This window comes from Nelusetta ayraudi, unplaced genomic scaffold (genome assembly GCF_046127955.1).
Source record: "Nelusetta ayraudi isolate G7.1 ecotype Tasmania unplaced genomic scaffold, CSIRO-AGI_Nayr_v1 ptg000021l, whole genome shotgun sequence".
Lineage (NCBI taxonomy): Eukaryota > Metazoa > Chordata > Actinopteri > Tetraodontiformes > Monacanthidae > Nelusetta > Nelusetta ayraudi.
The window spans coordinates 2,935,252-2,952,622 of record NW_027466071.1 but is presented as its reverse complement, the minus strand read 5'-3'; the positions used below and the strand labels follow the sequence as shown (position 1 = coordinate 2,952,622).

The 17,371-nt window shown below is 44.3% G+C and overlaps 1 protein-coding gene across 3 annotated transcripts in view; it reads left to right on the top strand.

Moving 5' to 3' along the window:
* The window catches only part of LOC142889080 (uncharacterized), a 41,652-nt gene that overhangs the window by 7,138 nt on the left and 17,143 nt on the right, over positions 1 to 17,371 (top strand). For 2 of the 3 annotated variants that reach the window (XM_076027693.1, XM_076027691.1), the window contains exons 3-23: positions 1,452 to 1,513; positions 3,640 to 3,735; positions 3,856 to 3,933; positions 4,059 to 4,151; positions 4,607 to 4,809; positions 4,965 to 5,164; positions 6,315 to 6,415; positions 7,143 to 7,232; positions 8,922 to 9,035; positions 9,376 to 9,513; positions 9,948 to 10,112; positions 10,276 to 10,388; positions 10,586 to 10,754; positions 11,554 to 11,650; positions 11,724 to 11,923; positions 12,355 to 12,519; positions 12,659 to 12,799; positions 12,959 to 13,060; positions 13,192 to 13,365; positions 13,741 to 13,899; positions 13,987 to 17,313. In XM_076027693.1, the coding sequence (XP_075883808.1) occupies positions 1,452 to 1,513; positions 3,640 to 3,735; positions 3,856 to 3,933; positions 4,059 to 4,151; positions 4,607 to 4,809; positions 4,965 to 5,164; positions 6,315 to 6,415; positions 7,143 to 7,232; positions 8,922 to 9,035; positions 9,376 to 9,513; positions 9,948 to 10,112; positions 10,276 to 10,388; positions 10,586 to 10,754; positions 11,554 to 11,650; positions 11,724 to 11,923; positions 12,355 to 12,519; positions 12,659 to 12,799; positions 12,959 to 13,060; positions 13,192 to 13,365; positions 13,741 to 13,899; positions 13,987 to 17,313 (5,987 nt within the window). The remainder of the gene's footprint in view (positions 1 to 1,451; positions 1,514 to 3,639; positions 3,736 to 3,855; positions 3,934 to 4,058; positions 4,152 to 4,606; positions 4,810 to 4,964; positions 5,165 to 6,314; positions 6,416 to 7,142; positions 7,233 to 8,921; positions 9,036 to 9,375; positions 9,514 to 9,947; positions 10,113 to 10,275; positions 10,389 to 10,585; positions 10,755 to 11,553; positions 11,651 to 11,723; positions 11,924 to 12,354; positions 12,520 to 12,658; positions 12,800 to 12,958; positions 13,061 to 13,191; positions 13,366 to 13,740; positions 13,900 to 13,986; positions 17,314 to 17,371) is intronic. The other variant, XM_076027692.1, reaches the window with a different exon arrangement.

Sequence of the window (17,371 nt, the reverse complement as noted above, 5' to 3'; positions counted from 1 at the left end):
TAATACAATGTTGACCAGCAAAAAGTGAGTACGGAGTACACTCTTTGCAATCGGCAAGTGCTTGGAAATTTGGAGAAAGGCTGCAGCTGCTTGGTTTGGGTGCTTGTTGTGAATGTTAGCAATCAGTGGTGCCCGATCTCTCTGATATTTATCATCTGATATTTGCTTGGTTATTATCACATCTTTGGGTCGTCGTAGGAGCTTTTCATACATTTGACAAGACCCCAAGTAAACTAAAATTAGACGTGGCCTTCAGTCTGCCATGTTAAATCAGAAAACAGTTTGTGAACTTCCACTTTATCAGATTTAGAGAGCCTGAAGCTTGCTGCATGGACGAAGAAGTAATTGCGTCACAGTTGGAAACTTTGACAGCGCAGTTAGGAAGACAGAGATGGAGGACTGGGTCACGTGTGAGATGAGGCAGAAGTCTCACACATCTGTCAGATGAATGGGGAAACCATCCAAATCAATCAAACAGGAAGCTGCTCTTTGGCTTCAGATTATCCAGAACAAACAAAGCTCGGCTGTCATGTTTACGTGAGTCAGTCTGTCCGGATGAAGTTCCCTCCCTCTCCTGCAAACCTACAATCATCTCACACTTGTGGTGGACCTTTGTTGCCACTCTGTTACAATTGTTTTTTGCATTAGTGTGTTATTCAAGCCCTTCTTTGTGGAGGTATGCTTGGTATTGTATTGGACAATGCAGCTTGACAGAAGCCAAGTATTTTGCTGTACAAGTTCATTTGATTCCAATGCACAGTTTACATGTGGAAAGAATGCGACTGAAATTCCATCAATACTAGCATATCCCTCATTGCATGATGGGTTAAATACCACATGTGGAGAAAGGGCTAATTTAGGAAATCTGATTAGGATATGGGCGACACGGTGGCGCAGTGGTTAGCGCTGCCGCCTCACAGCAAGAAGGTCGTGGGTTCGATTCCGGGCCTGGGACCTTTCTGGGTGGAGTTTGCATGTTCTCCCTGTGTCTGTGTGGGTTCTCTCCGGGTTCTCCGGCTTCCTCCCACACTCCAAAAACATGCATGTGAGGTCAATTGAACACTCTAAATTGTCCATTGGTGTGCATGTGAGTGTGAATGGTTGTTTGTTTTTATGTGGCCCTGCGATGAACTGGCCACTTGTCCAGGGTGTCACTCCGGCCTTCACCCTATGACAGCTGGGATAGGCTGGGATAGGCTCCAGCAGACCCCCGTAACCCTGAGCTCGGGACTAAGCGGGCATGGAAAATGAATGAATGAATGATTAGGATATTACAAAGCAAATGAGGAATATTGTTATAATGACTGGACACTCTTGAATATTAGTGTGACTATGCAATACAGATTAAAATTGCTGTCTGCTTAAAACATGTTGGTTGAAATAAGCATTAAAATAAGCATTGTGGCCCCCTCATCACTTCAATGTATTTCTGTCTCTCTCTGCTTCAACAGTGGAACAAGAGCAAATCCAGAAGAAGACCTTCACCAACTGGGTCAATGCTCAACTGGCAAAGGTGGGTTTAAAATGTTCTGCAATTTTGCTTGCTTGTCAGTTTAAGGTTTGTTTGGTTACAAAATGAAGAAAAAAAGTGTATTTATTTTCAATGTGGAGGTTTTCAGATTCGGAAATATCAGGTTTGGGTTTGGAAAAACAACGCTTGAAACATCGGTTTGACCTGACCTCTCCTCACCTGTAATTGCACCTCACTGTTGTCACGAAATCCAAATTAAAATCACAAAAGACAATTTGGTAACGGAGCTGAGCACTGTTCACCGCCGCTGCTGTAAAAGTATCTCCAAACATGAGTCAGCAGCACAGCGTCCCCTCCCAGTAGAGGTCAGCTTTGCACGTGAGACTGGGGTTGACACTGTCCATGGGCGCATAAATATAGCACAGAGGAGCAAAGGTTCACAGCGCACAGACAGACAGCAACAGACATCGCCCCCCCCCCCCCCCCCCCCCCCCCCCAGCCACCAGCCCTGCTGCTTCTCCGGTCCAAACTGAGCCAGTCTCTGCCCACTCGCGGCGCTCAGCTGAAGATTCCTGCAGAAACGGAACCAATCATGGTTAATCCTGTGATTACTCCTGGCTGACACGGCAACACTGAAGTCACCGCTCTCCTTATGTTTCCAGCCCGATTCTGAACAGGCACTCTTAGAGCACGTGACATTCCAAACGGGTGCGGTGAGGAAACATCAAGAAATGATGAAGAAATGTTGGTCTTTGAAGGTCATGTTTGATCCAGCAATTTGTCAGCCTTGTATTTTTTTTTTTTTATTACCTTCAATCACAAATTTACAATCAGTGTGGGGTTTGATGAATTTGTCACCAGGACGTGTGGCTTTGTTAGTGTGAGCGCAGTACTTAAGTTAACTTAAAGTATTTATTGGTGATATTTGGCTATAGAGTAGACTTGATTAAAACAGGAATAGTAGAATATGTATTGCCATTGTCTCCAACTGGCCTGCTCCTTATAAACAAGACAATGACATATATTGTAGCTATGTACTTAATGTTGTCATAATATTCATGCTAAACCTTAAAAATGCAATATATTGCAATATAATTGATGCAGCTTCGCTCATTATTCTTAGAAATGGAATGAGCTCATCCACCGCGGATGTTAAAATAGTAAAAAAAATAAAAAAAAAAAAATGGTTTTGATATGATGTCACAAGTATCAAATCCTCCTCTGGCAGAACACATGCAAGTCCAATCAATAAAAAAGAGGTTCAAAGTTTTGACTGGAGGATCCATCTTTCACATTTTTATATTAACATCGATTTTCTCTTAATTTGGTTTAATGGGGTCGTTAAAGCCTCCTGCTAAAGCGCGACGCTGACTTCGTGCAGAAGGAATCCTGCCTTTCTCTCACTCCTCTCAGACGTCATTCTCTCGGGGTCAACCACTCTTGGCTTAGTCAGACCCAGAAGTTATATTTTAGCAGTATGGATGGATGAAAATGTATTGAAAGTTAGAACAGTGTAAAAAAAAAAAAAGGAACAAACTCAGATGTATGTGTGTGCAGTAGTTGGAGACCTCAGTTCACCTTCTGATGCCAATTATGACCCGTCGTCATCAAACCCAACCGAGGAGATGTTGTTGAGATGAATCTGAGAGCGATTCTCAGATGCATCACTCACAGCTGTGTTCATGCCTCAGGGAGGAACTTTGCTGGAAAGACAATTTCACAAAATGGCCAAACCGTGCAATGAAAACATGACAGGATTAGCGGCCCGAGAAACACTTTATGCTGTGAGCGCACAAAGGAAACACACTGCGCACAGTAGCTGTATTCAACATAAGTGGAGCATGACCAGACTTCAACTCAAACGCTGTACGGGCTCAACAATGCAGGAGCTCCGTGAGAAATCTGAGTGGTTTCTCCTTTTATTTTTTTCAATATTTATTTTGTTACGTTTGTTGCAATGAGCACCTGACATTAGAGTAAAATTAAACACACCTTTAAGGCTCTCATCAGCCAGTGAACATATTATATATATATATATATATGTATATAAGGGTGAATTTTGATTGGCTGCTCTGTTAAAGTCTATCTCTATCACCCTCTATCAGGAACTCTATCAGATTGTGAAATAAAATAAAAAAAAAATCTATGTGTGTGTTTGTGTTGTGAAGCGGAGGCCACCATGCATGATTCTAGACCTGTTCATGGACTTCCGGGATGGCTCCAGACTGCTGGACCTGCTGGAGGTGATGAGCGGCCAGCGCATGGTGAGTCGCCGCTCAGCTCGCCGCCTTTTTTTTTTTTTTTCTTCCGATGGAGGCCGAGGCCGAGGCCGAGAATTTGTTTGGGTTCAACCAGCCGGCTGACTCTCGTGTTTGGCTCTGCAGAGTCGGGAGCGAGGCAAGGGAATGTTTCAGCACAGGAGCAACATTGAAAAGGCCCTTTCCTTTCTGAAGCAGAAATCGGTGAGTCACACTCGGTCCAGACGCTCCCTTGGGAAACATCCATAAATTCATTATTGACTCAAAGTAATTGCCCTGGAGTTTGGTTTTACATGATTGCTTCTCCATTGCCGCCTGCTTCCCCTCAGATTAAACTGGTCAACATAAACATTCCTGACATCATCGATGGCAAGCCGTCCATCATCCTGGGCCTCATATGGACAATCATTCTCCAGTACCATGTGAGTTTGGGCAGTCACTTTTCTTCTGGTCGACTCTTGTGTCTCATATGTATATTATATATGTATTTTATACATAAGCGTTAATAGCACCGACTGAATATTGTTAATAATATCACATTACTTTGAACTTGTTAACAGTTAATTATGTACCTATTAACAAACGCTTATTACAATGACCTTAACGCTTATTAAATGTTAATAGGCACTTTATAGGGGTGCTTATTACCTATTAACTAATGCTTATTACAATGACTCTAGAAAGTGTTATCTATGTGTATAGAAGTACTTATGCAATGTAAATATTGATGCAAGTTTTTCTTTTCCTGATGTGCGTCTACATCAGCTGACTGTAGTATCCGCGGTGGTCTCCACCCTCGTCTTGTTCTACGTCCACTGTTCTGCGTCAGCGTGACTACCAAAGATGTTCAAGGGTGCGTCTGTTGTTTCCCTCCCAGATCGAAGAGTTGGCCAGCAGCCTCTCCTTCAGCTCCCGTCAGTCGTCCATGGAGTCGCTGGCCAGCCTGGACTCTCGCTCCACTCTGTCGAGCCGGTCGGCCAGCAGCAGTCCGGTTCCCCCCAGAGGCTCCCCGCTACACAACCGCTTCAGGGTTTCTGCCAAGAAGGCCCTGCTGCTCTGGGTCCGCGAACAGTGTCACAAGTAAGCTCCTAGTTCGCTGTCAGAATGTGCAATATTTTGAGTTGAACGCACGCACCTGCTGTCTCGCTTTTCCTTGTATGGTTTTATTCATTTAACCGTAAATTAGCAGAAAAAAGGCGACGATGGCAACATTATTATTTCTTATTTGTCGTCAGGGCTGGCTGTACATTAAATGTGAAGGACTTTAAGGGCAGTTGGAGGAGTGGGGTGGTCTTCCTGGCCATCCTCTATGCCCTGCGGCCTGACGTGGTCGATCTGACCAAAGCCAGGACCAGGAGCAACAAGCAGAACCTGGAGGAGGCTTTCCGCATCGCAGAGAAGGAGCTCCGGATCCCGAGGCTGCTGGATCCTGATGGTGAGCCGTTCAGCTTTACTTCAGTCCACAGAAAGAGGTTTGGCGGACAGTCGTGTGAGGCAGATGCCTTGTGTCTAATCTATGATTAAAATCACTGCTGTAAATGAAATATTCCAGTTAACGCAACTGTGTTGCGTATAATTAGGGTCTTCTGGACAACGAGTTGTCTACTAAACCTGAACCTGCTTCCTCACACTCTTAATGAAACATGCACACATCAATGTATTATTTATATTTTATTTTATTTTACGGTTAGAATTGTTTTCTGTTAATGACAAAATCCAGATGCAGAGAGAAAAAACAGATCATGTGTGACTAAAAGTTAGCTTTGTGTAATTGAATTTGCAAAAATGGGGGGGGGGTAAGAAATTAAACTGAAAGATATGACACTAAGATCCATAAGTTCAGGGTGGGACACCAGCTTGTGCCAGCAGACTAAACTTGAGAAGAATCCAGATAACAAGAAAATTTGACAATCCGAAGCCATTATTATTATTATTATTATTATTATTACAAACACTCTTAATACATTGACATAAATATGAATGAACAAACTAGAAGACAGTGAAGGAGATTCAAGGGAACAACACACAGACAGACATTGAAAGTAGAGTCTGAGCATTTTGTGCTGGATATGAAGCCTGAAGATGACGTCGACCGAGAAAATCAATAAGTTGTCAGTTCGTCATCACAGTCACACTGGTGAGCGTCTGCACCTTCATTGCTCTTTATTAGCCAGTGTCCTCAAACCAGTTCGCTGCCACTCGATCTCAAAGCTCGCGTCTGTCTGGCAGAGCTGCGTGCCACTCGGCCCTCAGCCGCTGTAATCGATGCGCTGCCGAGCGAATGTCTGCGCGCAGCACCGAGCCCAGCCGGCCCCAGGGCACGCGGCATGACCATCTCACTGTCAGCTGACTCACTCGCTGCCTTGTTTGTTTTCAGCCCTTTATAAAAAACCCTAGCTTGATTCTCTGGGCTCTGCCTGTTAGCTCGTCAGCAGACTCTCGCTGAGGGCCGCGTGTTTTCAAAGACGGACGAGTTTCTCAGCTTTTTTTTCCAAACTCCGCCCGCCGCCGCGGCAGCGCAGCGTGTCCTCGACGCGCTCTGTGACAGCGCAGTAGCGTCATGGAGGATTGTGATGTCGATGCAGATGTGGACGTGCGAGACCCCGACGAGAAGTCCATCATGACCTACGTGTCCCAGTTCCTGCAGTACTCCAGGGACCTACCAGTGGCTGAGGAAGAGACGCAGGTTTGTACTTTGCCGCTGTTGTCTAGATGAGATGATAGGAAATGAAGCATCTGGACAGGCATCTGAACAGCCAAATATTGTCCCCTGGGTGTTTAATAGTGGCCTTCAGCAGTCAGGAGCAGGATGCACGGGCCATATAAAACTGAACCATATTGAAACTTAGCAAACTTGAATGTTGTTTCCCTGGGCAGTTTTTATTAACTGATACCTTTGAGTAGTAAATGAATATGTCTTTGGTAAAGTGTTTTAGGCAAAAGCTGTTGAAAGACAGTCACAGGTGGTACAGAAGACGAGCTTTGCAAACAGGAAGTTGATATGATTCCAGGTGGCACCAGGTGGACCTGTCCATGCACTTTTAAAAAAAAAAAATGTTTATAATTAAAATACAATTATATGCATCCTAAATATTATATTTAAACTTTTACAAATTCCAAATTTTACCTCAAAGCCCAGTGGTTCTGTTTTCATATGCATGCCCCCCTTTTCTTTTTTTTTTTCTTGAAGGGTTTTTTCTTTTCATAAGCTTGTTTGCTTGCTCAAATCTGACCCATTTAATTTTGCACAGCCACATTTCACCTTTGCTCTGTTGTGATTTCTGTCTGTCACCTCTGCAAATCCTTGGACAAACGGAGTGATGAATGGAGCGCTGAACAACAGCCGGACGTCTTCTGCCGGCATTTCTGCTTCTCCTTCCTCTTCACCTTTCTTCTCCCCGTCTCCCTCACAGACACAATACCTGACTCTCCCTAAAAGCCCCTCTCCTATCAACCTTCCCGTTCACTACACTCCTGCTATTTCAGCTTCACCTCTGCGACAGGTACACCCCACTGTCTCTTAAGTGCTAAAAACGCCACGTCACTTTTGCTGCCACTTACGGTGCCTTCAGTGCAATCAGCCAAATATAAGAGGAGATGCAGTCATAGAAGTTGTCTGAGATTACAGCAGTTTTAGATTTACAGCTGCAATATATATACAGTTGAACCAAGAAAGTAGTGTAGAAAGCAACCTAAGTTGAAAAACAAGCAGTCTAGGATATCTATACATTCTAGGAACAAACCGCACCGCAATTATTTTGCTGATTTATCTTCTTTTATAATCAAGTTACAAGGAAATACTTACATGTTGTCCTCTAGTCACCTGACTATCCTCGTTTCATGTGTCTTTGGTCGTGGTTCATCATCATAGTCTACTTCCTGGAAACTAGACAAGGTCTGTTTGCACAAACCCTAAATGTCAATCAGGGAACGCAACTCACGACCCAGATAATCTGCAGTTCAATAATCCAGGAGGAAATGCACTGCATCACTTCATGAGGTGGATGCTTGTGCAGATGATGCCGTACGTAACAACTGTAAGTCACTTCAGTGACCCTGCAACAGGGTCACTGAAGTGTTTGATGGGTGTTTGATGGGTGAAAATACAGCGCGCCTGCACCTTTCCAATTGTAAACAACTGGTAAGAGCGCGGCAACAAGGCAACAAGGCTTCAGCAACACAAAAGAAAAAGTCAGAAGCAGGACGCATCATGTTGAATCAAACTAGTTTGCCCTGTTCTCTCTGGGAAGGAGTCCAAGTTCAGACTGAGGGAGTGTCTATCTCGCTCCTGAAAGGTGACTAATACAGATTTCTGCCTTTCCCTCCTCACAATTCTTGTTGTGCCATTTGCCAAATGTATCAGAGAACAGTGTAAACTGTCACTTCAAAGGCCGTGGAGGGCTTTTAGCATTTTGGGGTTTTTCTCTCCTTTTAACGCAGTACCTGCTCAAACAAGACGTATCTGTGGCTTTTGCATTTGCAAAAGGCAACATTGAAGAAGAAGAAGAAGGCCTTTATTTATCCCTCATTGGGGTAAATTGCATAGTTATAGCAGTGTATGCAGTGCAAAGAGAAGATGAAATAATTATATTAATTAACAAGAAAGGAAATAAATTAAATATTCAATTTATTAACATCCCTAAATCAGTGTGTGTAAAAAAAAAAAAAAATCAGTGTTATAACAATAAATCATTGTTTCAATGCACCTGTAGTGAAAATGTGGAATAGTGCCAAAAACCACTGACTTCTGCATTTAGCAGTTCAAACAAATTTAAACAATGACTCCATAAAGTGTGTTTACAATGCATGACATGTGATCACGTCAAAGATACGTTGACATCGTGTCAAACATTATTTTGACAGAACAAGCAAACATAGATCTTAGCTTTGTGACCTGTTGAGTGAAAAAAAATGAAATTTTCAGACAAAATAGAACTGCAGTAGACACACAGTTTCACAATAATTGTAGTATTTTGAGTCACTCGAGTTAAGTTTTGCAGTGACATTGACACACCGGACGTGCCACCATTTCGTGACATTGTCAGAATCAGGAGCCTCAACGACCTTAAATTATCCACAACTGCTCAAACCGACATGAACATACTGAAACACTTCACTCAACCTGCACCGGGCTGCTGTGAGTTGAAGCTCTGTTCAGTGAGGCTCAGATTTAACGCGCTTGTTATCCTCAGGCCACGCCAGATCGAAAGGCAAAGGAAGTGACGTGCTGGTTGGTTCAGGCCTACGATGAGCTGCTGGAGGGTTGGGACTCCACCGAGGGAGAGAGCTACTCTGAGAGATACCACGTAGGTGGTCTGGCCTTCACACTCATCATCAATAAATGTTCTTTTTGTGCTGTGTCTATGGTGAGGTGCAACGTATACATGGAATTTTTGTTAATGTTTTTTGACAGACTTGAGAGACCTGTGCAACGATTGATGAATGGAGAATTTACTTGTGGCTAATGTTAAGTTATATTCATGTTGTTTTGTTTTGGTCCTTTTTCCCCCCGATATTGTTCAAGGCGATCTACATCAGGTGTTAATGTAATAGAATAGTTAATGAATCCACTTTGTTCATTTTGTCTTCCTCCTTAATGTGCCCAGGGTAGAGTTGCATCTTCTCATGTTATTTTCCCACCGTCAGGTGTTGCACACCTTCCTGGTGTCCTTCAATGAGCAGCGGCGTCCCATCATGCCTTTGCTGACCACGATGAGGCGAAGCCAGAAACTGACCGAGGAGCAGCAAACACTCAGAGAGGCCTGGGACGGCCTCACTGCGAAGGTGCAGACACCGCTTTTCTTTTCTGTTTAAACTGGACTAAATGAAAATACAATCAAAAAACACAAACCTTTTTTTTTGTGATATTAAATATTATTACTTTCAACAGTTGGCTGAGAGCTGAGATGTTAACCCCAATATCTACTTTTAATATTTTTATCTACTTGAATCAAAATTTTGATAAACTTAAAAAAAAAAAAACAACACTTAAAAATGTCCCATTAATATAAATGAAGCTTATGCACCCTGTACATATTAGAGGTTCTTGAACAAAAGATGATGTTTATTCATACACATACAGTATGCGCACAGCTCTGACGTACTGCATATTTAGTTACTGACATATATTTTAAAGGAATGATGCTGGAATCATTTAGCTGAGATGCTATATACCTCCTTTGTTAAAGTGGTGGTTTGTGTGTATGATTGCATTTTAGCTCCGTGAGTACAAAATCGAGCTGGACATGAGTCTCCCAGCTCCCCTGGACAAGGTTGCTTGCTGGCTGCTGAAGGCAGAGGGCGCTCTGGCTGAGGAGGAGGGTGACCCGCAGGACCACGGTCGGGCGGCGGACGAAGCCAGAGAGAAACAGCAGCTGTTGAAAGTAAATATTTGCTGCCTCCAAACCCTGAAACAGGGCGACCTCAAGTGTGAAATGAGATGAGTGGTAATCTGTGCAAACTTGTTGTCCTCTTCTGACATATACATAACCTGTATTTGTGCGCAGAAACAATATGCTGAGTGATTTACTGCTGATGCATGTGCAGGTTTGTTTGGAGGAGATGCCACAGCAGGTCAAGACTTTCCAGTCCTTCCAGAACATGGATGAATATGGAAACATGATGGTTCCTACTGACAAGATGGATGAAATAAAGCGAAGGTGAGAGTGCACTTCAAGGGTCTGGGCATTTTATCAAGCAGGGTGCATGGAATATGCAGCTCATATGCAAAAATAAACTCTGTTGTTTGGAGGGTTTTTTCGTTTTTAACTGGCAATCATGCGCAGCTTTTGGTCATTGCTGTCAGTTTTCTTTGTTTGCAATTGCACTCCTTTGATTTGCCGACGCCCCCCATCAGGTTTACCAGCGTCAGAGTGACGGCTAAATACCACGGGATCAAGCTGGACTACCGGGAGCTCCGCCACACAGTTCTGGATCTGCTGGGGCAGATCAAGGCCAAGCTGCGTGTCTGGGGGAGAGCTTTCATCTCGCCAGAGGCTGTCAGGATGTTGCTACAAGAGTGGCATGTGAGCAGCGACTCAACCGCACGCTACATTGTGACCACAGACACTCGCACGTGAAGACAATACATGCAAAGAGATATTGTACATCCGCTTTTGTGAGAGATGCAGACTATGCTGTCTATAACGTGCTAGATTTTCAAACTAGTGCGACGTGTGCTGATGAGTTATAACCATAGAAAATTGAACAAGCCACATAACGGACACGCGGCTATTTTAAGATATTATTTTCATACCTTTACATGCTTAGACACACTGGGAGAGCATACCATAAACAAAACAGTAAAAAGGTGTGAAGCATGTCAAAGTACAATGATAACCTCTTACAATAGCCATGTGTCTGTTATAAAAGAAAAAGGCAAGTAATGACATTTAACAACATATTTCACATAAAAGATGAAACCAACAAATTTTATTGAGCCATTCCACGCAAATTGACATCTCAAGCAATTCCTTGTTGTAACTTTGCTGATTAAGATTTTCAGCTTATTAAAACCACAAACCCACAAACTCAGAAAATTATTATAAAATTTGAGGGGTTTTTTTTAAGCTGCAAGACCTGATCAGCAAAATCCAAAGAAATAAAAACTTGAACTATATTGATTTGCAAATTATTCCTTTATATAATATGTCAACTTCACTTTTTAAGTTGAATAGCAGAAATACAACAACCTTTTCAGGATATTCTGATTTTCTGGGTAGTACCTGTATGCTTTAAGAATAAGTCCATCTTAGCATTTTTAACACAACCGTCTCTTGACTTCCTGTCTAACGGCTGTCACCTGCACATATAACTGAATGACAGGAGCTGGTCAACACACAGCAGCTACCTTCTCTGCTGGAGTCAACCTTCCAAAAGCTGAAGCAAGTTTCTGAGAAGTATTCAAGCAAGTCTGCCTTGGGTGAGTGTCCTGTGGACGCATTGACTCTGTGCTGGTGGGAATTATTGATTCACCATTCGCTTTTCATCCACAGCCGCAGAATACCCACACGTCAGCCAGCAGATGAAGCAGTTGGAGGAGGACACCACCAGGGTTCTGAAAGAGGTGAACGTAGCCAAGAGCAGTATGGGCCGGGTCCTGTCAGCCTGGGACTCCTACACCGACTGCCTCAGCTCCCAGCAGGCTTGGCTGGAGCAGAGCTCTGTCAGACGCAGCCTTGGGCAGAGAGCACAGGTATCGTTTCTATCCAGCCATCCATTTCCTACTTTTGCCTTCATGCAAAATTATAACCTATGTGCAAAATATTGGACTAAAACCTTGATAAAGTGTGCTACTGCGCTGGAATACATCACAAAAACATTCTACTGTTGAGATGTCTTTGTAACATTTCTGAAATGTAACAGTCATACAGTGCTGAAGAACCAAAGAGGCTGGGTGCTAAAATCTGCTCCATGTACATTTTCTTTTTAGTTAATTTGAATCCAGTGAAGTAAATCTGGTTGATTACTACATTAATTTTACTGAAAAGTCTATTAGTGTTGAACTTAAGAAGAAGAAGTTGGAAAACTTGAGCCTGATACGCTCTTTTTTTTAAAAGCTGAAATATTAAAGCTTATATTTCTGCATTAACTGCTAAATCGTCACGGTGATGTGCTTGGTTCTAGTTGACATCAGAACATGTTTCTGAATGGAGCTCCCGTCAGGCCCACCTGAACGAGGTGGGCAACTTCCTGATCGAGTCCACAGACTCTCAGACAAGCAGGTGTCTGGCAGAGGAGCTGCGGCGGGTCAATGTGAGCTGGACAGAGTTCATCAAGAGAAACACAACTGTGAGTCTTCAAAGCCAGCCACACCTGAACCAATGAAGAGCAAACCTATTGAAACACAGAAACAGAGATTCTACAGTTGGATATTTGAGTTCTGAAAAATGTGTTTTTTTTTATTTCAAATTCTATCAATCTTGTTTAGGAGAGCATGGCTGGGACCTCTGCTGATGGCCAGGCCAGACCACAGGATTTGCAGTGTCTGATTCGTGAAGCCACCCTGATTCTCCAAGAACCTTTGGAGGCAATGGCAAGCCCCTTACGCACCTACAGAAAGAGAATCCAGGTACTATAGAAACTCAGCACGGAGGTCTCCTTCTGACATCTTCTGCTGCAGAGTGAACTGGTGTACGCTTGTTGATTTTGTCATATCTGGTGCAGAGCCAAGAGAAAGCATTAAAAATGCAGTCATTTCAGACACATTTGCTTTCTTTCTTTCTCACAGTTAGTAATGAGAAAAATAAAAGAAGTGGATCTGGATGCATTGGCTTCTTCCCTGGAATGCCCATCAGATCAGTTGGAGAGACTGAAGCTTGCTACACCTGAGGTATACGGTCTTGTCTGTGCATTCTAAATTGCAGTTTGTGTGTGTTATGAGTTGTTCATCCACTTGCACAACTTTTAAAAGTTGGTACCTCGGGTCTCTATATTCATTAACTTCATTTTCTTTTGATGTAGGTAATGCAGACTTTGCATGAGGCAGAACAGGTTTGTGCAGAACTGCAACACAGTGTGTCGGGCCTGGATACTCGCCTGGCAGAGCTGCTGCACTGGGAGACCGAGGCCAGGGAGCTGTACCAGCTACTGCGGGCAGCACAGCGACAACAGCGAGGCCAAGACCCACAAGCAAAGGCAAGACAATACTCGAAATCAGGGGTATTCAAAATCAAATCATAAAAGGCCAGAACGATTTTTTTCAATGAGACAAAGGTGCGTTTATTGAGGCTGGTCAGGCCACATGAGATGATACTGTGTTATTGAAAAGTCCTTTTTATTAAAAACAACAGCAAAAAATACGAACACAGACAAAGTTAAATATAAAAAAAATGGCATTTCCACTTTGACATAAATTAATATAAATAATTATTAAAAACAAAAAAAGGCTGGTAGTCTGCTGGCCACCTATTGAGGACCACTGTTCCGAACAGTGCTTTTGTTGATTATGCGCTTCTAAAGATTTCCTGACAGTAATTGATGGTTGTAGTTTACCACATTGCATTTCCCCAGGTTCTAATATCCCGTGGCCTACAGCTGGAGGGTCAGGTGGTCACAGAGGAACAGGACCTGCAGGTAATGGTGATGACAATGCAGAAGAACTCTCCTCTCCAGTACCTACACGCCTCCGCCATGCAGGACCGAGTACGAGCGGCTGTGTCTCAGTCACAGGTCAGTTATCTTCCTGTAAGTGATGTGTTTACTGGGCGAACCACATTAAGAATGAGGGAGTAATTTTGAGTGTTCTCCCTTATTTAGGAAGCTGTAGGCATGCTGAGCAGCATAGGTGCCAGAAGAGACAGAAGTAGAAGCCCTCCAGAAGGACACCCTCCATCAAAGGTCTTCATTCAGGCTAAGGAGATGGCTCAACATCTGACTGGGTCAGGTGTTAGACAGCGATCTCAACGTCCCGACACAAAGTCAGATTTTCAGTGCCATGAAACCTTTGTGCCAAAGATAGTGGTGCAGGAATACATGCAAGAAAAAGGGCCTTCCCCAACAATGCCATTTACTTATGCTCAAGCGTTGCAAATGCAAAAGAGAGCAGAGTCAACAGGCCAGCCACAAAGTGCTGCTCAGAAACAGCAGGCCGAAGAAAAGGAATTTCCTGTACAGCATCAGCAACCACAGAAGGGACCAGATATAACACAGTCTGTGCAATATCAAGAAGTGCAGCAACCCCAAGAAGTGCAGCAGCAGCAGCAGCAGCAGCAGCAGCAACAGCAGCAGCAGCAGCAACAGCAGCAGCAGCAGCAGCAGCAGCAAGTGTCAGCATGCACACAGCAGCGGAAGCAAAAAACACCTCCCTTAGAAAAGCAACAACAACAGCAGGAATTGCATAAATCTGAATTTCAGCAGACTATAGTAACTTCTATAGAAGGAGGAGCAGAAGTCAAGCAAAGAAATGAGTATCACAAACAAACAAAACAAACTCAAGAAACTACTGTTGGGAAACCAGCTCTCAGCTCACAGGAACTGAAAAGCAGAAAGGCTAAAGCCTTGAAGAACCGTCCGTGGCTTCAGAAGCCAGCCTCAGCAGAGTGTCCACCTGAAGGTCAAAAGCAGGCATCTGTTCAAGCTAGTATCCAAACAACACAGACACAGCTACTACCAGAAAGAGAGACCGAAAGATCAGTTTGTGCAACTTTAGAGCCTCTTGCAGCAGCTGAACTTCTACCTGAGGAACAAGTAAAAGCTCCCCAACACCCTCAACAACAGCAAAAAGACCAACAAAGGAGTACAAAAGAATTGGGAAATTCCAAAAAGAAGCAGAAAGAAGCGAAGCATCATGAAACGGTGGTGCATTCGCAACAGCAAGTCTCGCACCAGGAAAAACAACCGAAGCAGAAGAAACAGTCGCGCAAACAGGAACATCAGCAAACGCTGCCTGTTGTAAAACAACCTGATATCAGTTTAGTCACCACTATTCAATCTGCAAATTTAACTATGGCTCAGTTGGACCAACACACTGAAGCCACAAACCTGCCGTGTCATCATACCCCCGTTCAGTCTAAGCCTCAGGCAGCAGTCCAAGAGAAGGTGAAATCTACAAGTGTTTCTTATGCAGTCCCAGATAGTCAGCAGCCACTTCAGGTGATGCCCCAGACTAAAGTTACTCAAGGCAAATCACAGACGCAAGACCATTCAAAGTCCCAAGTCCCTACCCAGCCGCAGCTCAAGTCCCAATCGTGTATACCAGAAGGACCCCAGCCCTCAACACTGCCACCAGGTCTTGCACCTGGCCTAGCAGTAACTCAAGCTCCGGCATGGTCACAGGTCAGATCACCTTCCCCAATGCAGGTTTCAGCGCAGGGTCAATTTCCTGTTTCATCTCACATTCAGGTTCGTAGTCACCCACAGTCTTGGGCTCCAGTAAGACCAGCATCCCCCAAGCCACCACAAATATCTGGCCCGATGGCCGTTCAAGGTGGGACCCAGGCTCAAAGCCATTTTCAGTCCGTCGCCCAGCCTCCGACCCATTCTACATCAAGCACTCATTCTCAAGCCTATGTTCAGTCAGTGCCACAGACTCAAGCATACGCACAGCAGATGGCTCAGCAAAGTCACTCCAGTCCTTTGGTACAACAGACTCAGGATCAATTTGGAGTCCAGCCTGGTGCCCAACATTCTACACCTTTTCAGTCAGCAGTCCAGCACCAAGGCCAAATGTCCCAGAGCCAAGTTTACTCTTGGAATCAAGTTAGAGCCTCGTCCCCAATGTCCATCCCTTATACATCTTACCCTGAAGGCTATTCCCAGAGGCCTGCCCTGCCCCACCAGTGGATACCTGAAAAGAAGTTGCAAACCCAAGCTGTTGGCCAGCAGGGGTATCTTGTACCCCAACAGTACCCACAGCAGTTAAGTCAAGCTCAAAAATCTGAGGCTCACCCATGTTGGCCCCAAGCTGGACCTCAGGTAGACCCTCAGATGGGACAACAATATCCTCACACAGGGTACTCTCAGTCTCATGTGCAAATGCAAAACCAATCCTGGACCCAAACACCACCCTCGGCCATTCCAGGTCAGATTTCAGCGTATCAACAGCCTCCAATGAGAGGATACGAGATATTTCAAACCCAGACACATCAAAGCCAAGTTCAGCAACAGCCTTGGTCCCACGTACCTCCACAAATGCAACCTCATTCTTATCCACAGTCTCAGTCGCAGCAGTACTCACAACATCAGACTCAGCACCAAGCCCAATCCCCAACACAAACTCAAATGTCTTTCCAATTGCAACCACAAAATCAACCACGCCCTCAACCTTCTTCACATGCTCAACTTCAGACAAACCTGCCGCCACCACAAAAACAGCCGCAGTACCCTGCAACGCAGGTTCAACCTCTGCAAACTCAATTCCATCAGCCTCTTCCACTGCAGAAACCTCCATCCCAGTTTCAGCCTAAACAAAAAATTCAGTCAGCACAGCTAAAAGGTGAATTTCCAGAACAATTTAACCAACAATCACCTCAGAAAGCTGAGCCATTGTCTGCCTCAAAACTACAGCGTCAAAGTGCACCCCTCTCTGAAGCCCCTAAACCACAGGCACAAATACCACCAGAGCCCCAAGTTCAGGCTAAGTCACTGCCCCAACCAAAGGCCCCAGTTGAGCCGCCGTCAGAAGCTCAGTCACCGACCCAACAAAAACATCAAGTGCAACACTCTCCTCAACCCCAAGCACAATCCCCACCGCTAGCAAAAGTTCAAACGGGACCACCGCTTGGAGCTCAATCACCGACTCAAACTGACGTCAAGACTGATGACAAGACTTGGGCACAGGTGCCACAGACAAAACCTAAAGCTCAGTCTCCACCACAACCTGAGCAGTTAAAATCCCAGGTTAATCTGTTCTCCCAGGTCAATGTTCTTCCTCAGTCTCTGCCTGAGTCACCAGACCTGTGTGTTACACCCCCGGCTCTGGCTCAGGCTCCTCCCCAGGCCTATACGGAAGCATATACTAAGGCACAAGCTTTGGCCAGAAATGGCTTTGAAGAGGCCAAGCACTGTCTACAGGAGCATATCCGGGAAACCATAAATGTTTTTGAAGACAAACGGATATCGGCCAAACAAGGGTCTTTGGAAAAGGTAAATGTAATTATGCTTTTATTCTGACAAATAATAATAATAATTCTATAATAAAAAC